At 35.7% G+C, this 21,508-nt stretch overlaps 4 protein-coding genes across 7 annotated transcripts; all 4 read left to right on the top strand.

The window, feature by feature from the left end:
* The first annotated feature begins 1,639 nt into the window (after positions 1-1,639).
* On the top strand, positions 1,640-5,048 carry LOC127258113 (protein NSP-INTERACTING KINASE 1). 2 transcript variants are annotated; one of them, XM_051284771.1, is made up of 11 exons: positions 1,640-2,025; positions 2,174-2,306; positions 2,409-2,480; positions 2,560-2,703; positions 2,803-2,874; positions 2,953-3,012; positions 3,105-3,205; positions 3,305-3,451; positions 3,538-3,879; positions 3,964-4,343; positions 4,424-5,048. In XM_051284771.1, the coding sequence occupies exons 1-11, from the start codon at positions 1,920-1,922 to the stop codon at positions 4,742-4,744; spliced, it is 1,878 nt and encodes a 625-aa protein (XP_051140728.1). In that variant the 5' UTR covers positions 1,640-1,919; the 3' UTR covers positions 4,745-5,048. The 2 variants fall into 2 exon arrangements, with proteins under 2 accessions (XP_051140728.1, XP_051140729.1); XM_051284772.1 differs by having other exon boundaries at positions 1,642-2,025; positions 2,395-2,480; positions 4,424-5,047.
* Positions 5,049-5,952: 904 nt separating this feature from the next.
* LOC127258132 (mediator of RNA polymerase II transcription subunit 18) lies at positions 5,953-9,557 on the top strand. 3 transcript variants are annotated; one of them, XM_051284820.1, is made up of 6 exons: positions 5,953-6,145; positions 6,361-6,460; positions 7,650-7,707; positions 7,793-8,149; positions 8,545-8,676; positions 9,412-9,557. In XM_051284820.1, exons 1-5 carry the CDS (start codon positions 6,110-6,112, stop codon positions 8,645-8,647), a joined length of 654 nt encoding a protein of 217 aa, XP_051140777.1. In that variant the 5' UTR covers positions 5,953-6,109; the 3' UTR covers positions 8,648-8,676; positions 9,412-9,557. The 3 variants fall into 3 exon arrangements, with proteins under 3 accessions (XP_051140777.1, XP_051140776.1, XP_051140775.1); XM_051284819.1 differs by having other exon boundaries at positions 9,407-9,546; XM_051284818.1 differs by lacking the exon at positions 9,412-9,557 and having other exon boundaries at positions 8,545-9,400.
* A 24-nt stretch (positions 9,558-9,581) lies between these two features.
* On the top strand, positions 9,582-10,909 carry LOC127258131 (zinc finger protein CONSTANS-like). Its single transcript, XM_051284817.1, has 2 exons — positions 9,582-10,145; positions 10,229-10,909. The coding sequence occupies exons 1-2, from the start codon at positions 9,582-9,584 to the stop codon at positions 10,652-10,654; spliced, it is 990 nt and encodes a 329-aa protein (XP_051140774.1). The 3' UTR covers positions 10,655-10,909.
* Positions 10,910-20,476: 9,567 nt separating this feature from the next.
* Positions 20,477-20,809, top strand: LOC127258069 (protein GLUTAMINE DUMPER 2-like). The gene has a single exon (XM_051284708.1). The coding sequence runs from the start codon at positions 20,477-20,479 to the stop codon at positions 20,807-20,809; it is 333 nt and encodes a 110-aa protein (XP_051140665.1).
* Positions 20,810-21,508: the final 699 nt, after the last annotated feature.

The raw sequence follows: 21,508 nt of genomic DNA on the forward strand, positions 1-21,508 counted from the left end.
ATTCAGGGGCTCCTGGGAACTCACTCCCCATTAATCCACTGCGCCAAATTAGCACTGTGGATACGTGGAGGAGGTGGATCCCATGGTCATTGTTCACACACTTATGCTAGGTAAGAAATCTATCCTTGGAAAAGAATTCCAGAGCATGACTATGGGATAATTTGTTCCTTCCATCAAAGATAATGTAGGACCATTTATAATGTTTTTGCCTCCCATGTTGGCTTGATATGTTATTTTCTTGGTTGAGTAGTCTTGCATTTCATCTTTTCCTCTCTCTCTAAATAAAAGAAAATAGAAAAAGGCCCTAAAACATGTGAGAGAGAACAAAATGCAAAGTATGTTCATTAATATGTGTATTAGAGCATATATGTACAGGGATTTGGAGAGATGGGTGGTCCCAAAGCATTCACCACTAACTCAACACACACAGTAATGCCTGATTTTATGGGCTGTCAGTGGGGATCTTAGGAGGAAGGGGACAATTATCCCCAGCTGTGTTTAAATCTATCCGTGGGAAAACCACTAGGGATTTTCTTGTCATTTCATTTCTATTATTTAAAAAACACACTGTTTTTTACCTTTCTGTCTGGTCAATTCCTTCTTTTATCTTAATCAGATATTGGGCTCTGTTATGTTTTGCTGTAACCTTCTTGGTCATTTTCTTCTCACTAGAAAAATTTTGCACAATTTCAGAGTTTCTCATGGATTCCATTGCCCACCTAAAGTAAACAAAATTTTAAGAGGGGGTGTGGGGAAGGGAAGAAGAAAAGAAAAAGAAGCAAGAAAGTGAGCTAAAGAGAGAACTGAAGAGACAAGCTTGTCTGCCCATAATCATAAAACTATTGTCACTGTCCTGGCAATGGGGCTGAAGCTTAAGCACTGTTTTGCCCTTTCATCATTTAACAGAAAGGAAAGGGGGGAAGCGTGGAGGGAGAGATGGGCATGGGCAGCTTTACTTTCCAAAAGCATTTCTCTTTTTGAAATAAGGGGTTCTTTTCTTTTCCTAAAATTTTGTCGGGACAGCCAATCTTTCAGTTTTGCCTCATGTGATAGGGAAAATAATTATTACACAAAAGCTTTTTTCCCTGTGTGATTGATTAGGGGATAATGGTAATGGTCATGGGGTGGGTGAACAAAACCATTATCAGTACCAAAGCAACTTTCATTGAGATTCTAACATTCTTTAAATATATGTAACAGTTTGGGATTTTTTTGAATGGCCAAATTCAGGGAATGTTGGATTCCTCTGTGTCCTTTGTCATTATAATACATGGCCTGATTCTTGGGAGCTCCCGGGACTCTCATAGCCAGATGGACTGTGGATCGTGTGGATCAAGCTGGTGCTGGGATCCAGGAGCTTCCATGGATTGTAAGCATACATGTGTTATGTATAGTATGATTACATATAAGTTCAGTGGGATAATGACAAGATTAAGTTGTACTTACCCAGACTACATATTTCGATGCAAATAAAACACCTAGCTAATGACTGGCTTGGCCCACTATGATATTTGGATTATTTTGTCTTTTATTGGCTCTAAATTTGAAATCTTGGAAGAATATTAGAAAATAAAATTGCCCCTTTTTTTTTTAAATATGCCACACACTATCATTTACTAGAATTTATCCCATCTCCTTTAACTTTTTGTTGCTTGAGAGAAAAATAAAATAAATTTATTCTTTTCTTGACAGGGTCCTGACCCGTGACAGGCATGCTAGTCTTCTTTACACAACACACACACAAGAGACCCTAATAGCTTTTTCTTGGACTGTGAAAAAATGAGTTTCTGGCATAGCAAGCAAGAGCTGTGGTCTGATCTAGAGATTATTAGAACTGAGAGCTTGACTGCTGAATAATATCCTCATCAACAGCAAATAGAGATAAGGTGTTTGTTTGCTTATTTTTGCCTGACAGGGAAATGAGAAGAGTGATGGAAGCTGCAGCAGCAATCAGGGCTATGATTTTTCTATCCTTTTGGGGTTCTTCCATTGCTCTGCTTTCACCCAAAGGTGTCAACTTTGAAGGTAAGGTTTTTACAAGCTAATAATCATGTCCACAATATGATGAGAGGAGAGACAAAACTTGAGAGATTATTTGGTTGTGGCATATATGGTTTTCTTGCATTTCTTGAGGTGAAATGGATGAATCTTTATTTTGGGAATTTTCTTTTAGTTCAAGCTTTGATGGGTATAAAAAGTGGATTGAAGGATCCTCATGGGGTGCTTGACAATTGGGATGGTGATGCTGTTGATCCATGTAGCTGGACAATGGTCACTTGTTCTTCTGAGAATCTTGTTATTGGCCTGTAAGCAACCAATCCCCCTTTTCTTGAATCTAATCCACTATCTTGAAATTTCTTCCTTCAATTCATCAAATGTTAATTTGGTTGATAGATTGTGTTGTGCAGAGGGAGCCCTAGCCAGAATTTATCAGGCACTTTGTCCCCAAGCATTGGGAATTTGACCAATCTCCAGATAATGTAAGTGAAGATCATTTCTTTTACGATGATCTTGATGTTTCGAGAAAAAAGCTGTTTTGATGTAATTATATTGCAACAGACTATTGCAGAACAATAACATTACTGGGCCAATTCCAATGGAGCTCGAAAGACTGTCGAAGCTTCAGACACTCGATCTTTCGAACAACCTCTTCACGGGCACCATTCCTCCTTCTTTAGGCCACTTGAGAAATCTGCAATACATGTAAATGCCCAAAACTACACCATGGATACAAATGGTGATATGCTTTGATTTTGAAAGGACAATCTAATTTGTTGTGGTTTGTGTTTTATCTTTAATCAGGAGGTTCAACAATAACAGTCTATCCGGAGAGGTTCCTGCGTCCCTAACCAATTTGAGCCGGCTTTCACTAGTGTAATTTTCATTCATTTCCTCTTTATGAAGTTACGCTTTTATCGGCCGAAATGTCTGAATTACAGCGGTCGATTGCAGGGACCTTTCGTACAACAACTTGAGTGGCCCGGTGCCTCGATTCCCTTCAAAGACGTTTAAGTAAGATTTCACCCCCTTATCGAATCGGTTTAGTGCATATGCATGTTGTTGTAGAAGTCCTTAGAGGCTGAAGTTGTTCTGTTCTTCTGCAGCATAGTCGGGAATCCGTTGATATGCCAGAGGGGATCGGAGCCACAGTGCACCGGCGGGATGGCATTGATGCCAATGTCAATGACCTTGAACACAACAGAAAGTATGTGCCGCACCCTAATTTTTCCGTCGATTTCTTCTTCGTCTTGTCTTACGTTTCATGTTTATCGTAATTATGAAATACATTTGTGTTCCTCCGTAGCTGCTGTCACCGGAAAACCAAAACGGAAAAAGCTAGCCCTTGCATTCGGGGTAAGCCTCGGTTGCATCTGTCTCCTCATCGCCGGATTCGGGCTGTTTCTGTGGCGAAGACATAAGCAGAGGCAGGAAAAGTTCTTCGACGTCAATGGTTCGTAATTCAAAACTTCCATCGCTCGAAATAGTTCGATGTAAAAATTGCGAACTGAATTATATCCGTTGCATCGAACTTTTCAGATCGCCGTCACGAAGAAGTGTCGCTCGGAAATCTAAGGAAGTTCCAGTTAAGGGAACTGCAGCTCGCAACCAACAATTTCAGCTCGAAGAACATCCTCGGCAAGGGCGGGTTCGGAAACGTCTACAAGGGCAGTCTTCACGACGGAACGGCCGTGGCTGTGAAGAGACTCAAAGACGGAAGCACCGCAGGAGGCGAGCGGCAGTTCCAAACCGAAGTCGAGATGATTAGCCTCGCCGTCCACCGCAATCTCCTCCGATTATATGGTTTCTGCATGACTCCGACCGAGAAGCTCCTCGTCTACCCTTACATGTCGAATGGAAGCGTCGCTACCCGTCTCAAAGGTATTGCACCGTACATTTCGATCCATTTTCGGCATCGCTTCGCCGGTCGTGTATAAACGTAAATCGTTCGTTGTGCTGAAACAGCGAAACCGGGTTTGGACTGGGCGGCGAGGAAGCGAATCGCGCTGGGAGCAGCGAGGGGTCTTCTGTATCTCCACGAACAGTGCGATCCAAAAATAATCCACCGCGACGTCAAGGCTGCTAACATACTTCTCGACGAGTACTGCGAGGCGGTGGTCGGCGATTTCGGGCTGGCAAAGCTGTTAGATCACCAGGACTCGCACGTAACGACTGCCGTGCGCGGAACCGTGGGGCACATCGCCCCAGAGTACTTATCGACCGGCCAGTCCTCCGAGAAGACGGATGTTTTCGGGTTCGGGATCCTTCTGCTCGAGCTGATCACGGGACAACGGGCGCTGCAATTCGGGAAGTCGGCTAATCAGAAAGGCGCCGTTCTCGATTGGGTAAGCAAAAACTAAACGCACGCGACCGTATTATCCAAAAGTGCCGATCTTTTCTTATCGACAATTTGTTCTCTTTTCAGGTGAGGAAGCTTCACCAAGAGAAGAAACTCGAGGATCTCGTTGACAAAGACTTGAAGAATAGCTACGACAGAATCGAGCTGGAGGAGATGGTTAAAGTGGCGCTGCTGTGCACGCAGTATCTTCCTGGGCTGAGGCCGAAGATGTCTGAAGTGGTGCGGATGCTCGAGGGAGACGGGCTGGCGGAGCGATGGGAGGCCAGTCAGAGAGTCGAATCGCACAAGGTGAAAACGCAGGAACTTTCTTCGTCGGAACGGTACTCGGACCTCACCGACGACTCGTCGTTGCTCGCCCAAGCCATCGAGCTCTCCGGGCCGAGGTGACGAGAGTGTCTCGGCTCGTTGGATAATTACTGTGTTTGTCCCACAAGTGATTCGAAGATGGCAAACTTCTCAAATGGGAAGGTAACCTAAATTTTCTTGATTTGTTTTTGGATATATATATATATATATATTGATAGGAAGCTGAAGAAGATATATTAGTTGAAGCTTCAATGAGCTTTTGATCTCACATCTTTACTGTATATAGTATTGATCTTGTTTCAATGTTCTTTTCTGTTGTATTTAATTTTATTTGATTACATGATTTTCAATTTTTTATGTGCAAGCTACTCCGAAAGTGTGGGTGTGTGCGCGCCTTGTTTTGTTAGTTCTTATAATATATATATACACACATATATATTTTGTTTAATATCCTGCAAGACCCGACAATGCAAATTAGGTAGTAGGCGGACCTGGAGGGTGTAACAAGTTCACTTACTGCACCACCGGAACATATTTACGGGACAGCTATTTAGTATATTTAAATTTGCGGGATTACATATTTTTATTTATAATATATTATAGCATTTATTGTGTAATATTATGTTATATTTTGTTAAAATTATTTTATGTGTTACATTTATTATGTCAAATCATTTTGATATTTGTACAATATATTGTAAATAGTAGGGTATTGGTAAGGTTTAGCGTATTGTTAAGGACAGAGGTAATATTATTTATCTTTATTTCGTGTATTATGTTCATATCTCGTGCAAGGTCAGTTTATTTAGGGTGTGTTTGTTTGAGGAATTTTATGGAATTTCTACTATTCTCACAAAATTTTCCCTCCAAAACGTCAAATCAAATATTTATTTTTTATTTTTTATATTATATAAAAAAAATTAATTTTACATTCAAAACATCACATCAATTCTTATTTATATTCTCAAACCCTCAAACAAAAACACCCTTAAAATATATATTATATCAACATAATTTATGAACTATATTATTTTTTATAATTCAGCAGCTCCCTTAATTTAAATAATCTTTTTCTCCATGCGATAAAATGGGCAGGAGTGGAAAAAAATATTAATGGGTATAGAATAATTACTAGACTACTCTATATGTAAGCCTAATGGGCTTTATTATAAGCCCAATAAAGTTTATAGATCCAATAAGTACATAGATACATTAAGCCTATTGGGCCTAGGCGAAATAATCAGGCCCATATGAGCCTGCGTCTCTATATTTTTGACTAGTGGCATTGGCATCGTTTCCAGTTTGATCAGCTAAAACCCTAACTTATGCAATCGATCGCAGGAAGGAAATCCTTGCATTCGATGGGAATTAGCTGATTGATTCAACAGATATTCTTCATTGACATGTTCTTCAGTTTTTAATCGAGGAAGAAAGTTCTGGCTTAAGATGGAATGCTTGGTTCAGGGTATTATAGAGACTAAGGTGAATTTCTGCAACAATTAGTTCCAGGTGTTTTTCCCACCTAATATTGCAGTTATTTTTACGGTTGAGTAGTGAGTTTTCAACGATTGGATTCGCGTTTTTGTTCTGGAAGTTCTATTTATGGTTTGAAATGAATGTATCGCGTTGTTTGATGAATTTCGTGTTTGATAACGCATCTTCGATGTATAAAAAAAATGATTATATTTTATTTGCAGCATGTTGAGGCTCTGGAAATCCTTCTTCAAGGACTCTGTGGAGTTCATCGAGAGAGTTTGAGAACTCATGAATTGTGCTTGAAAAGTGTCCCCAATCTTGGTATTGATTCCTCTTCATCTTTCAGTTTTATGGATGATTTGTTTGTTTTGGATCTGAAAATTTTCAGGTGAACATTATGCTGTAGATATTATGTTTTAAATGGAGAAGGCTTGTTGGATGATACGTTTTTGAATGAAAATGGGTTTGAATGTGATCTTTATTTTTTATTTTTAGATTGATGATTTTTAGGTGGAACACATACTATCTGTATAGTGTGAAAATAAAATCGAAATTCAAACAAGCACACCGTAGATTTACCTTTAATTACAAGTATGCGAACTTACTTTGGGCCGTAGAGAGTTTGTTTGGTTGTGATTTCATCCATCCATTTTCGGTGTTAATCGAAATTCAGATAAGAACATGGTAAATGGTTACATATAAGTACAAGTGTTCATAATTTAGGCCATAGAGAGTTTGGTTGTGATTCCAACAATCCAATTTCACTGTTCATCTACTGTAATATATCCCCCTCCAAAAATATTACAATAGACACTTCTTTTTCATTTGATATATACTACTTTCAAATTTTACTTTCCATTCAAAGATCACGTCACCAAACAACTATTTCGATTAAATTATAGTGCGATTCATTGTGTTTAATGGATTGTTATACATTGCTTATGTATTTTTACATTGCCATTCGTTGTGTTTAAATATTATTATACCTCTGTAAAATGGAAGGAGTCTTTCTCTGTTCTATATAGAACGAAGGGATTGGAAATGCTAACAATTAAACTAAAGAATAATAATGAAAACTTTTTAATGTTTTTTTTTTTGTTCGAGTTTCGATTTCGCCCTATGATCTGGTATTTTATCCTCAAGAAACGGGGTGGAGGGTGAATCGACTTTTATTGAAGATTCAGCGGATAAGTTATGGTTAGGGGTGACACGCAAATCAAGTCGATTCTCTATATAGAACGAAGGGATTGGAGATGCTAACAATTAAACTAAAGAATAATAATAAAAACTTATTTATGTTGATTTTCTGTTCGAGTTTCGGTTTCGCCCTATGATCTGGTATTTTATCCCCAAGAAAGGGGGTGGAGGGTGAATCGACTTATATTGAAGATTCAGCGGGTAAGTTATGGTTAGGGGTGAAATGCCAATCAAGGCAATTCTCTATTTGCTACTTTGTGTGCTTATTTATTTTACAGTACGATTCATTGTGTTGTGTTTTTTCCACTCTTAGGAACGGTATCATCTGACGTCCGACTCCTCTGTGATCTTGAGCAGCCAGAACCATCATGGTAAGTGAGTGGTTCATCATCTACCCTTTATGTTACTGGCTGCGCTAGAAAGGCATCAAATGCTGAATATTTTATGAGTTATTAGGACTGTTCGACACATTGGTGGGGCGATGAGGGGTGCCGGAGCTGAGCAAATTTCGGTGTTGGTGAGGACTATGGTCGAAAGCAAAGTAAGCAAAAATGCTCTCAAGTTATTCAATGCTCTTGGATACAAGATAGACCATGAGCTGTTAAGAGTGGGGTTTGCCTTCCATTTCCATAGGGGTGCTCAGATAACCGTCACGGTTTCATCAATTAATAAAATGCCGAAACTACATGCCACCGATGAAGCATTACCGGTGATGCCAGGAATACAGCTGGTTGAAGTCACTGCTCCTGCGTCATCCGAGAACTACAACGAAGTTGTCGCAGCCATGTCATCTTTTTGTGAATATCTTGCTCCGTAAGTTTTTCATTTATTAGATTTCTGTTGGTTTTCGTTTGGGTTGCAAGAGTGTATGTCCTTTTCGATTGATGATACATGCTACTAGGTTTGCCTCGTATATTTGGTCATAGACGTTATCTTTCGTAATGTTTTTAGGTATATTTGTGATTGCAGAAAATTTTCTTGAAATTTCGAACTGATTATGTGAAAGGTCATCCCATTTAGAATTATGCCAAATTTGTATATCTTGTTTGTTTTAGTTATTTCGAAACTTGAGGCTGTCATACTTAAAGTTGATCAAAATTCAATTTTTGAGGTTCATTCTTACAGCTTTCCCGACCCTCGGACCTGACCTAGTTATTTTACTTGAATCTTGGTTACATGACACAATCCTCTTTGTCGTATATTCTCAGGCTACTCCATCTATCGAAACCTGGTGTGAAGACCGGAGTAGTTCCAACTGCTGCAGCGGCAGCTGCGTCTCTAATGTCGGACGGCGGAGGCACGGCGCTCTAGTTAATTCTCAGCGGATAATACCATACCAGGTAACATCAAAATTACAAGCGACCTCAGCTACTCTCAAAATCATTTCTTTTTAGCACTGTTGTCTTGAAAAATATGCTTTGCTAGCGTGTGAACTTCTTCTTCTGTATGTGCTATTTTTCACTCCTATCAGTTCAGTAGCGAAATATACAATGAAGCTTATCTACAGTTTGGGTTAAATATTATTGCCCCCAATTCTTAAATGATCTCTTACAAAGGTTTATTTGTCTGTCAATCATTAGAGGAGTTCTGAACTTAATTATTATTATTATGGAGGGTCCTGCCCTTGCCCGCCATGTAGGAGTGGTCCTTTTTTGGGGCTACAAAGCCCACTTGATTTGGACACTCATTTTGATTGATACAAACATTTCTTCCCAATTGGTGGCTGAGCTTCCTTTCATAGTTCATACTCTCTCTCTTAATTCTGAATTTTAATTTTAATTTTTGGGGCTTACATTGCACCCACGTCCACACTATCACCATGTTCTTAATACTATTGTCCTTTTTAACAAAATCCTCGTTCCATCCAGAATATACCACTGTCCATTTTTCACCCTTATTCTCTCTCTCTCTCTATCATCATTTCATGATTACTTCACTCGTAAGTGAATTTCTTTGGATTCGTGACTCCCGGGATCTCAACTCCCGAGTTCATTGTAACCCCTAACCTAGAACGGTAGGAGTTGAGCTCCGGGTCCCCCTCTGAGTAGTTTGACGTGTCAAAATTTTAAGGGAAGTCCATGGACCTTCTGGAGCATCTAGCCGCTGGAAACGCCAGCCACCAGTTTCACTCCCCACCATCTCCCAACCAGTATTTTACCGCCACGTGTCGCCCCAGAGATTCCTGCCACTCACCATATACACCATTCCCGGCTCTCCTCAAAACACAGCGCGCAGGCCAGGCCTGATGTTCGAGCTCAATTCCGCCGCCGCCGTGAAGCCTTCCCGCCGGCGGCCGTTGCTCTGCCAGGCCTGCGAGCAATTCCCGGCGGCGTTCCTATGCAAGGCAGACGACGCATCCCTCTGCGCCGCCTGCGACTCCGACATCCACTCCGCCAACCCTCTCGCCTGCCGCCACCACCGCATCCCCATTGCCATGGACAGCGGCAGCGACGACGACGACAAGCTCCTGACCGATCGGACTGTCGTCGACGAGGACGAAGCCACCTTGTGGCTTCTCCCCGGCGCCGACCAGAAGAACAGCCACCACGTCGTGGACATGCTGTTCGGCGGCGGAGTGGTCGACGAGTACTTGGACCTCGACGACTATAATAGTAATAATAACTCCTGCCAGTTCGGAAACCAGCCGGGACGGCAATACTTCGGCACTGCCACTACCGGCATTCCTCACAAAGGGAGCGGCGACGACAGCGTCGTCCCGATACAGGACCTCCGGGGAAAGTGTCTGGTTCCCGACCAATACGAAGGCCCCAACATTGGATACGGTTTCACCGCTCCGGTTTCTCGGAACGTAAGTCATTTCCGATTGATCTATAAATAAAAAGATTGCATCAAATACTAACTAGAATCATGTTATGTCGATGGGGATAACAGATTTCATTTTCGTCGATGGATGTCGGGATAGTTCCGGAAGCATCATCGCCGGCTACAAATGAGGCATCGACCGCGGCCATCTCCCAAGGAAGGGCACTGAAAGGGACGATCGATCTATTCACGGGCTGCCATGTCCAAATGATGATGCCCTCAGGCCAGCTGAGCGCGGACGACAGGGAGGCTAGGGTTCTGAGGTACAGGGAGAAAAAGAAGACGAGGAAGTTCGAGAAGACAATCAGGTACGCGTCGAGGAAGGCGTACGCGGAGGTCAGGCCGAGGATCAAAGGGCGGTTCGCCAAGCGGGAAACCGACGGCGACGGCGGCGGAATTGTAGGAATGGTGGCTGAACCTGGAATTGGGATGTCTAAATCTGCTGCTGCTGGTGGTGCTGGTGGTACCTATGGCATAGTTCCATCACTCTTCTAAGTGAAGAAGAAGATAGGATAGAGAGACGAAAGAGATGGATGAAATTTGTGTTTCTATTTCATAGTTTTGAGTGTGGAAATGTGGGGATTTCTTTCTTTGTAATTTTGTTGTTTTTCTGTTTTCTGCAAATGTTGTTAATTCTGTTATATGACAAGCTATGTTAGTTTTTTAAGGATAGCTAGCTAGCTAGCTACCTATGAAGAAGTTTGTAGTTATTTATGTTGAAACAACATTCAACTATATATTATTACAGCACATATAGTAGCAAGCAAGTATTCATCCATGTTTCATGGGTAATAAAACAGAATCTATGCATAGCAAAACGTGAGATTTTTTATAATATAACTCTTTATTAATAAATATAGTATTAGTTTTGCATCAGATTAGTATGTGTTATATCAAAAATTACAGACTGCTAATTAAAAATTATCATACACTTAATTGTCGTTTGCTTTTCAAATTCTAACTGCACAATTCTTACTTTATAGGGAATAGAGACATAACAACAATGGTCTTACTTAATTAATCATGAATTTGTTTTGTTTTTATTTTTATTTTTATTTTAATTTTAATTTTACAATATTTTATAAATATATATATATATATTAAATAATGGATTAATAATTTTGGTCAACCAGCAGTTGCTACCCAGTGTCGGTTTCAATTTTGAGAGTCTTCAACTACTCCACATATATTGACAATTTTATTGAATTAATGTTGGGGGGAAAGTTGAGTTTGGATTTGGTTTTTATTTGAATTTTGAGATGAGTTTGGATTTTGTTGTTTCTTTTGTGTTTGGGTTTAGTTGGAGTTTGGGGAATTTTGATGTATGATTTGATGAATAATTAATAAAATAATATAAATGTGTATTAAATTTAATTGATACAATTTATATTGCATGATTTGATTATGAATTTATATTATACCCAATATATATATTTAAATTTTTATTTATTTGTATTATAGAAAATTTTATTTTCTACAAAATACAAAATGACATATATATTGTATATATTTTTTCATTTAATTATAATTAAAAAAAAAAAACTGGGAGTTTGGCGCCCATTTTACAACATACCCTAAATATGCACATTCATTTCAACATTACTTATACTCAGCACCAAACTATTCCCTGAAATGATTATTTCTTTTAATTCAATTCTCACAATTTTTCATAAAAATATATTATTCTTTTATAAAAATAATGTTCAAACAGAAATTTACACTTAGAATCTAAAACAAAACATAAACAAATATTCAAGCTTAAAATCTAAAACAAAGAACACAATATCAGTTTGTTTGTCTGTTTTTTTAGCTTTATTTTTACTACTCAGTTCACTACTTTTTCCACTTAAAAAAATCATTATATCAAACGCACAATTATTCATATAAATTATTACACAAATTTTCACTTAAAAAATATTTATATTAAATAATAATAAACATAGTTGGAAGTGTAGTCATCAAGCTCAAATAGTCAAGTGCAACCACTTGTTTGAAAATCTCTAATGACACACATCCATGATCATATTTTATAAAGAAAACAAAACCATCCTCCTATTGGTTCATGTTCAACTAATCCGCCACTTCTGCTAAGTACCTTTTAAAGTGTGATGAAGTTAAACCTAAATTCAGTCTAAATGCAAGTCGTCACAAAACAATGAATGGATATACTCATATACATCACATCATAGGGTCTCAACCTAATCATATTTTTCCAAATCTTAAAGTAGGCCACTTGCTACATAAATAATAACCCCATCCATTCTTCTAAAGCTAAGAAGATATTTACTTCTGCTAATAAAATAACCTGATTAGTGCTTGATAAAATTATAGCCCTGTAGCAAGCAAAGTCTAGTGCAGGGGATGGCCCATCAACCTGACGTTTCCATTAACATCTCTCACAGCTTCAATTATATTCTAATAGCACACTTATGATTTAGTCCATTTCTTAATGATCATCCTCCACCTCAGATTTCCACATCGTTTATTTATTCTCTGTTTTAATCATCACATTCACAGCACACAATAATATTTGAGCCAACAGGATCTAATTGCTGCCTACAACTGTACAAATTATGACAAGTTCTTATCCACCAAGAAGACCCTTCAAGAAAAAGATCCCAAAAACCATCAAACAGAAAGAGAAAAGGGCTAAGATTATAAGGGATAAAAACAAAAGTAAGGAAAAAGTGGTCATCTTTGGGTCTCTGGGATCATAAGAAATCAAAAGAGACAGTGATAGAATACAAATTTATGTATTTTCATTAATCAGTAATATAGGTCATATTTATAATAAATCCAAAATATTCTCAATAAATCTAAATACATTATTTCAAAAGACTTGCCAAACTCTTCAAGATGGTTGGTATGGTGTATGAGTTCTTCATAAAGCTATCCAGGTTGCTTAGACAGCAAAGATGGCTATGGCGTGTACATATAAGTATTCTTTGATATGCAACTCTTACTATTAACTGTAATCCAACTTTCATATCATATGTTGTGCTTCAAAAGTAAACTCATCTAGACTTTTAAGTCACACTAAACGACCCACAAGTCCACAACCATAACAAACTATCAAAATCATGAACATTTTTCTAACTCTAATGAAAGTAGATTTGCATGTCAAAGTTCTTGAACCGCATTCCTGCTTTTCTGACAAAGAAGAGCAGGAAAAGGGAGTTTTCAAAAGGAATGCATTGCTTGTACACTACAACCATGGAAAGAACTCTGTAGCTTGAAAATTGAAACTAAAATCTTCCACTAAATATGATTTTGGAATTTAAAAGTATTTAGATTGTTGTGGAGAATAATTTGGACCCAAGTAACACGTTTAAACTGGACCCACTGTGGCTCCCTTAAGCCCAATTTTCAAAAATTTCCACACTCCTTTTCCCTTCTGCAAATTCCCCACTCGGTGCAGGTGATTCCAAGCTACGTGGATTTACCGGAATACCCTCCACCTCTGCACCGCCGATAGCTCAAGGCGATTTTGGAAGTTTCGAGGGCAAGGGTAAACTCGGAAACGTGGGAAATTACGAAGTAGCTGCGAAGAAAATCGTTTCCATGGAAACACCAAAGCAACATACACTAGGAATCTCTCTGTAAAACAATCCTTATCCCTATCATTGCACTAATTAGCTTTGATCTGTCCCCATTCCTCAATATATATATATATGCATGTATAGCTTCATTCATCTCTCGGCACAAATTGAACAGAAAATAAACGCAAAAGGAGAAGCAGAAACAAATTTGAAAAGCTAAAATTCAGAAGGAAAAAAGGAGCGAGAAAGCGTACGACAGGGAGATGAGACCGATACTGGAGCACGCCATCTCCCCTGCACCTTCCGCCGTCGAATTGCGGCGGTGGAACACACCGATCCCCTTCCTCTACGGTGGCTTCGCCATTCTACTAGGAGTAATCTCGATGGCGCTCCTCCTCCTCGCCTGCTCCTGCAAAAAAACACCCGAATCTACCGATAATGAGATCGACAAGCCGGAGAAACCGACTCCGCCACTCCGCCTCGAAATGGAGCCGCGAGTAGCCGTTATAATGGCCGGAGAAGCTACCCCTACCTACCTCGCGAAACCAGTCGCCATTCCCCGCACTGAAACCGCCTCAGAACCCTCCTTCAAACTGAATTAAGCCACTGTTTGGTTTTCCCAATTCCCTCTGATTTTTATATATTTTTTAAATTTTTAATTTATTTTTTCAGTGCTTCTGAAATTTGTACATTTTGAGCAGAAAATGTACTGTGTGTATAAATATCTATAAATTTTGTAGCAATAATAAATACTACTTGTGATAGACAAAATATAAAAGGTTCGGAAATTTGAACTATCATCTTCGATTACATGTTCATGCAGTAGTAATAAATACACTATACAATATCCTTACAGTATTTATATTTATTTCTTATATATATTCTACGACTAAAACAGAGGAATGCTTTGTTTGTACCAAGAAAATTCAAATTTACAATAATATTTTTTAGTAATTTGTTCGTTCATTAAAAAAATATATACACACACAAAATATATAATAGTCATTTATGAACAACTAATATTTGATATAAAATATCATTTTTATATTATTGATGTAGTATTTTTTTTTATACCTAAAATAAAATTAAAGTAAAGAAACAATTACAAAAGCTAAAAACAATAGAAACAAATAAGCCAATATTTTAAACAAAGTTAAAAGGATTTTTTTTTTTTTTTTTTTTTTTTTTTTTTGGGAATATAGAGTCTAAATAGTAAAATTTGGGAAAATATTGCTAAAGAAACATACCTTTAATTATTATGGACAACTTGTCCGGTGTTCTTCTTTTCTGAGGTTGCACACCGTCAATATTTACAATTTTTTGAAATTTTAAATTATATTTTTCATGTCTGTTCATACATTTTGTTTTAATCAATATGTTGTTTTTCTTAAAATTATACATTTTAATTTAATTTTAATTTTTTAATCGATAATTATATTTTATTAATATATTTTAAAATTATTTATTAATTATATTATTGTTTACATTTCCATATCTACATGTAATCTCGGACAAGTAAGATAAGACGAAGGAAATAAATAATAAAACAATCAAAATAAAAAATCAATCAATTGTTTATTTATTTATTTTATTAAAAAAAACTATTTAATATATTTTTATCTTTTTATTTATATAAAATTTGTATAATTAAATCTGTATTTGCAAACAAATATCAATTTTGAACAAAGAACACGTTTTATATATACTTTAATTTAAGATATAAATCATGCAATAAATAAATAAATAGTACTCAACATATAGATCATCTGTTTGAAGTACTAATTTTTGTGCAATAAAAATTATATTGGAGATAATAATTTTTAAAAAATAAATAAATAGTGCTCAAATTTTAAAAATATTGAGTAAATAAAAGTTACATCTACATAAAGTACACGTGGAATAAAAAACGACGGCTAATCAAAATGACATATGTTATTGGTTGTTAAAATATGTGGCGTCTCGACCATGTGTTTGTTTTTGTTTTTATTTCTGTTATTGTTAGGGTAAGAAATTATGGATGGGCTGAAAAGCTGTGTAAATAAAGAGTGTTTGTGCTAATTTTGTCTAAAGAAGGCTGCAACCTTTTCTTAAGTGGAAGACATTTTCCAATACACTTTTAAAAAATGTTTTTATAATTTAAATCTAATTTTTTTCCCAACAACTCCAATTATATCAATTGTGCGTTTAACTATTTGTATTATATATATATATATATATTTTGGTGTCTTCGAGGAAGTTGAAACTAAATTGACTGATGTGAACAACAAAATATAGTTCAGTGCCTTACATCCAATCATGTACTTCCTCCGTCCCAGATACCGTGTCTGCTACATTGTAGATACGGTATTTTAGGAAGGATATAATTAGTATGTAATTAAAAATGTATTAGTGAAAATAATTATCTTATAATATAAATAACTATAAATTAAGATTAAGATAACTAATTACTTTAATTAAAATTTTAAAAAAATAAAATTAAAAAATTTAAAATGAGATTAAAGTGTGTAATTATTTTCCAAAAAAGAAAAGTGATATGGTACGTGGGACGGAGGGAGTAATACTTTATATTTATGTTATTTAAATTATTTTAATAATTGTAATTGTTAATTTATAATCAAACAATAGTAACTGTTTCTGTAAACTATTGAAGAGGTGATTTGAAGTATTTGATTTTTTATTTTATTTTTTAAAATAAATTGAATGTGTTGATGTAATTTTTCAACAAAAATAAAGTAAAATTCAAAGATATAGAAAATATCCTTAAACTTGATTAATTAGTGCATGAGATTAGGAATCTCTAAACACTGTAACGTACAGAAAATAAACTGGAAAAGAAAAGACTGAAATTTAAAGTGGTGATCCCCAAATCTGACTTTGCTTTGTTGAAGTTGATTGAAGATGTCTTGCCAAATGATGATTCAAACCTTTAAATATTCTCTGGGAAACCGTACTGAAAACCGTCACCCGAACGGTTACAACGTCTCCTTCCCAACCGTCTTCCAACCCTTTTCATGCTGACACGTGTCCTCAGCAGACCAAAATTATCCTTATATTTCACTCTTTGAGCCGACCACAGATCTTCCGCTCTTTTGGCCCGACTTCGTCCTTCGCCCGACCTGCTTCTTCACCCGACCTCACTTGGGCCGACCTCCGCATCAGCCGCCCTCCGTCTTTGACCGAAGACCTCCGCATCTGTCCGTACCTCTTCCTTGCCCGACCTTCCTCTTAACAGACCTCCGCGTCTGCCCGACTTCGGTCTGGATTTGGATCAATTCTTGAGATCTTACCTTTCTTCCTTTTCCCGACCTGAAAGCCTCCCGATCTGCGGACTTCCCGTCCTGATGACTTTCCGTCTTGAGGACCTCCCGACCTGAAGACCTTCCGACCTGAGGTCTTTCCATCTTGAGGACCTCCCGACCTGAAGACCTTCCGACTTGAGGTCTTTCCGTCTTGAGGACCTACCGACCTGAGATCCTTCCGACTTGATGACTTTCCGTCTTGAAGACCTCCCGACCTGAAGACCTTCCGACCTGAGGTCTTTCCATCTTGAGGACCTCCCGACCTGAAAACCTTCCGACTTGAGGTCTTTCCGTCTTGAGGACCTACCGACCTGAGATCCTTCCGACCTGAGGTCTTTCCGCCCTGAGGACCTTCCGTCTTGAGGACCTTCCGTCTTGAGGACCTACCGACCTGAGGACCTTCCGACCTGAGGTCTTTCCGCCCTGAGGACCTTCCGTCTTGAGGACCTTCCGACCTGAGGACCTTCCGACCTGAGGTCTTTCCGCCCCGAGGACCTTCCGTCTTGTATTTTCCTTAGAAATAAATCTATTTTCCTTGATTTCCTCACGGTGTCCTTCAGCCAGTTCAATCAACCCCATTGTTAGGCCCATTCTTCTTTTTACCTTGGGCTTTTAACCTAATTCTAAATTTCGTACGTAACAGAATGACACCAAATTATCAGCTTCATTTTTGCCCAATCCTACATAGTTTTATCACCAAAAGTGATATTATATATATATATATATACACATACATATTTTATATACTCCTTCCATCCCGTGAGTATGAACCCTTTTATTAGGGACACGATTTTTTAGGTAATGTAAATTAGTAAGTTATTAATAATAAGTTATGATATTAATTTATTATTTTTTATATAAATAATATTATTGGTATTTTAAAAATTTTTAAGATTATGGAGACGGATGAAGTATTATATAGATATACATATTTTGTATATATATACTATATATTTGATAAGATTGGATAGAACTGAGCAATGATGAGACAATAATCCCTCCCAAATTGAATGTATATAGAGTTTTTCCATTTGGGTTACTATTTTTTTTTTTTTTGTTTTATGGATATTCAAAATTCATGATTCTTTATTATAAAATTTGGAATTTAAAAATCAATATTATAACTCAAATTTTTATTTTATTTTTATTTTGTTTTTTCCTTTATAAATTAGATACTTGTATGAAGTTTCTACAAACTTGAGGGATCTAAATACAAATTTGGAGTTTGTATATTTTTTTTATATATTTATTATTATTATTATTTAATTGTCTTCAAAAGAAAATTATTTTATATCTTCATAGAAGTTACTTCATCTTCATCTGTAATTCAAATATATTTTTACTTCTTTTTTTTGTCATCTAAATTTATTTTTATTTTTATTTTTTAGTAATTTTTTTATTTTTTTCTACATTTTTTTATCCAAAAAATAAAAATTTCAATTTTTATCTATTTTTTAAAAATTTATACTCTATCAAATAAGCACTTGGACGAGAAATGAAGTATTATAATTATATAGTAAATTTTACATTAAATTTAATAAATATGTGTGTATATATACGGTATGGTTGAAAATTTGTACCTTTGTAATGAAGGTGTCGGCGGGGCCAAGTATAATGTGAAGCCAGCTCACCCTGAGGGTAATCTGACACAGCGATGACTCATCACATTGCTGTTTTTAAAAAATCCAAACGCTGTAATTATTTTTATTTTAAATTAAATTCAAGCTTTATCTGCCCTATAAAAGGCAAGTGTAGTGATGTGCTGTTATGTTTTCAGATATCTGACGTGGCAGGACAGGTAAAGTTTGATGGAAAGCACAATTAACAGCTTCCGTATTTACTGACCGCCATAAATGCTCGCTGACGTGCCCTTCAAGTAAGGGTAGATTTGTAAGCTTATAATTTTATTTAAATACTACATTGTCGTCTGCTTAATTTGGTCATTCTTTATATTTTTGTATAATTTATTATTTTTCTAAAAAATATAATTAATTATATTTTAAATTTTAAAATTTAATTTTTTTTATTTTAATTAAATTATTTAATATTTCGATTTAATATATAATTATTTTTATTAATATATTTTTAATTATTTACTAATTATATAGTAGTTAAAACTTTATATATCTAAACTGGTACAATTTCTTTGAAAATGAGGGAATATATTTTTGCATTGTTAGAAAATTGTGTCTTCTTATCATTTGATTTAAAAAAAAATTGTTTTTAGTGTAGTATTAAAATAATATATGATAATATTTTGTTAGATAAAAAATATATATATTTTTAAAAGTTTAAATAATAAAAAATTAAATTTTTGGTAGCCAAAGAAACACAAATTTATTGAGTTTGAATATATTTATTGAAATATATATATTTTTTCAATATAAAATATACATTACTTTATTATTTTATAAAAAATCAATATTTAATATAAAAAATATTTCAATTTTAAATACTAAATAAATATATTTTTATTTTATAATTAAATTTTTTACTTACGTATAATTTTTAATAAATATATTACATTAGTCACAATTTCTGTATTTAAGTTTATAGTAAAAGATAATTTTGATTTTCTATTTTTTTAAACTTTATTATGTATAAATTAATCAGTAGTATTTGTTGTGATATATTTGTAATTTATTTAAAAATTAAAAAGTAGTTTGATATATTATGTTATCAATTTTATTATAATAAAAATTAATATTTTAAATTAGAAAAAACAAAAATGATAAAAATATATTTTCAATTAAAACAGAAAAAGTAATATTTTTATAAAATATAAAATTAAAATGTAATAAAATTACATAAAAATTATTCTACATTAAAAATATTATATGTAATATTCTATCAAATATTTAAACTTGTATTATTTTTAAAAATAATATTACCAAGTATAATTGATTTAAAATGAAAATTTTAATCTACATTTTTTGAATAAAATTTTAATACAACTTCCATCCCGTGGTATTTTTTACTTTTCGAAATAATTTTTTAATATTACTATTATAGTGAAGTATGGTATGTTATAATATAAAAATAATAATATTTATTATTTTAGAAAGATAGTGCAATTATTAAATAAAAAAAAAAAATTTATCTTATTTTGAAACGTATAAAAATATAGGACAATATATTATTGAGTATAATATTTTAACAAAATTAATATATTTTTATTAAAAATTATATTTAATTAATATATGTATTTGAAACTGAAACAAAAATCATTCGCACCCTGGAATTGGTATATATAGTAACCACTGGCAAAGGAGTGGTCAGTAATTTTAAGCTGTGGAGGGGGGCATTATGGTCAGCTCACAGGCAATAGGCATGCTCATGTAGGGGTAGTTTAGTCTTTTTCAATACAGTGATTCTGCAGCCCTATAAATAGAGGGGACCGTCACACCATCTGCAAGTTCCTCGCAGAGCGCACACATCATCAGTCGGTCTTCCGCACGCGATAGAGTGGGAGAGGGAACATGAGACCGAGTTCCTCAAATCCTCCTCCATCCTCTCTATCACCGCCGCCGTTTTGGCACCGGAATTCTCCATTGCCGTACCTGTTCTTCGGATTTGGATTCATGTTGGTGCTGATCGCCGCCGCTTTGGTCATGCTCGCTTGTTCCTTCCGGAACAGACACTCACGCCGTACAGCCGCCGCACTCGAGCCAGAAAAGCCGGTGTGGTTTATGGAATCACCGACAGTTGCTGATTCCTCGCCGAAGATTGTGGTGATTATGGCAGGGGAGGAGAATCCGAGTCATCTGGCAATTCCGGTATCTTCGAGCTCAGACTGTGTTTGCAAAGTCTAATTATAAATCATAATAAGGAAAACTGCCTAGAAACCGACGCGAAGTTTTGGCCGAGTTTCACTGAAATACATATTTATATGTGTGTATTTTGGGAATTAGGTTTTTTCTTCTTTCCTCTGGAGGATTCTTTTCTTCTGCATGATTTTGCGGCAATGTAAATCGATTGATGAGTCAATTAGGTGCGTTTTGTCAATTTCTGAAGAAATGAAACCATGCCGTGGTAGTTCGGAAAACACACACACTATCTGACTGCAGGATTTCTGTATTACCTCAAGAGTATAGAAAATCTATATTTACATAAGAGGTTTGTGATGAACTAAAATCACAAGTAGGCTTTTAAACGTGAAATTTAAGGTGAGCCTATAATTTCAGATTCCAAAGGAAACAAAGTATTGCTTGTAATTACACTAATCTGCCCTAATACATTAATCCTGACATGAATTTAGACCTTTATCTGGTAAAATCGTTAAAGTTTCATTGCTTGTTTATATGATTTCATCAACATCTACTCTGCAATTTTTTTTATTGTGCTACTCAACATAGCTTAGAGTTTGAGAGTATCCTCTTTATTGCTCTAGATTACAAAAAACTCACTTCCCTACTACCTAGAGTCTTAATTAATTAAAGTATTTTTAAATTAAAATTGTTTATAAAATTCCACTAATTAATTGTATTTCCGCAAAAGTCTCTTCATTCATT

The sequence above is a fragment of the Andrographis paniculata genome, unplaced genomic scaffold (assembly GCF_009805555.1).
Source record: "Andrographis paniculata isolate CXL003 unplaced genomic scaffold, ASM980555v1 Contig59END, whole genome shotgun sequence".
In the NCBI taxonomy this organism is placed as follows: Eukaryota; Viridiplantae; Streptophyta; class Magnoliopsida; order Lamiales; family Acanthaceae; genus Andrographis; species Andrographis paniculata.

Bases quoted from the DNA above. Each gene is read 5' to 3' on its own strand.
- LOC127258113 (XM_051284771.1), top strand. From the start codon at position 1,920: ATGAGAAGAGTGATGGAAGCTGCAGCAGCAATCAGGGCTATGATTTTT. The intron at 2,704-2,802 runs GTAAATGCCCAA...ATCTTTAATCAG, and splicing joins TTGAGAAATCTGCAATACAT to GAGGTTCAACAATAACAGTC. The intron at 3,013-3,104 runs GTAAGATTTCAC...GTTCTTCTGCAG, and splicing joins TTCCCTTCAAAGACGTTTAA to CATAGTCGGGAATCCGTTGA.
- LOC127258069 (XM_051284708.1), top strand. From the start codon at position 20,477: ATGAGACCGAGTTCCTCAAATCCTCCTCCATCCTCTCTATCACCGCCG.
- LOC127258132 (XM_051284820.1), top strand. From the start codon at position 6,110: ATGGAATGCTTGGTTCAGGGTATTATAGAGACTAAG. The intron at 6,461-7,649 runs GTATTGATTCCT...TTCCACTCTTAG, and splicing joins GAAAAGTGTCCCCAATCTTG to GAACGGTATCATCTGACGTC. The intron at 7,708-7,792 runs GTAAGTGAGTGG...ATGAGTTATTAG, and splicing joins GAGCAGCCAGAACCATCATG to GACTGTTCGACACATTGGTG.
- LOC127258131 (XM_051284817.1), top strand. From the start codon at position 9,582: ATGTTCGAGCTCAATTCCGCCGCCGCCGTGAAGCCTTCCCGCCGGCGG. The intron at 10,146-10,228 runs GTAAGTCATTTC...TGGGGATAACAG, and splicing joins CCGCTCCGGTTTCTCGGAAC to ATTTCATTTTCGTCGATGGA.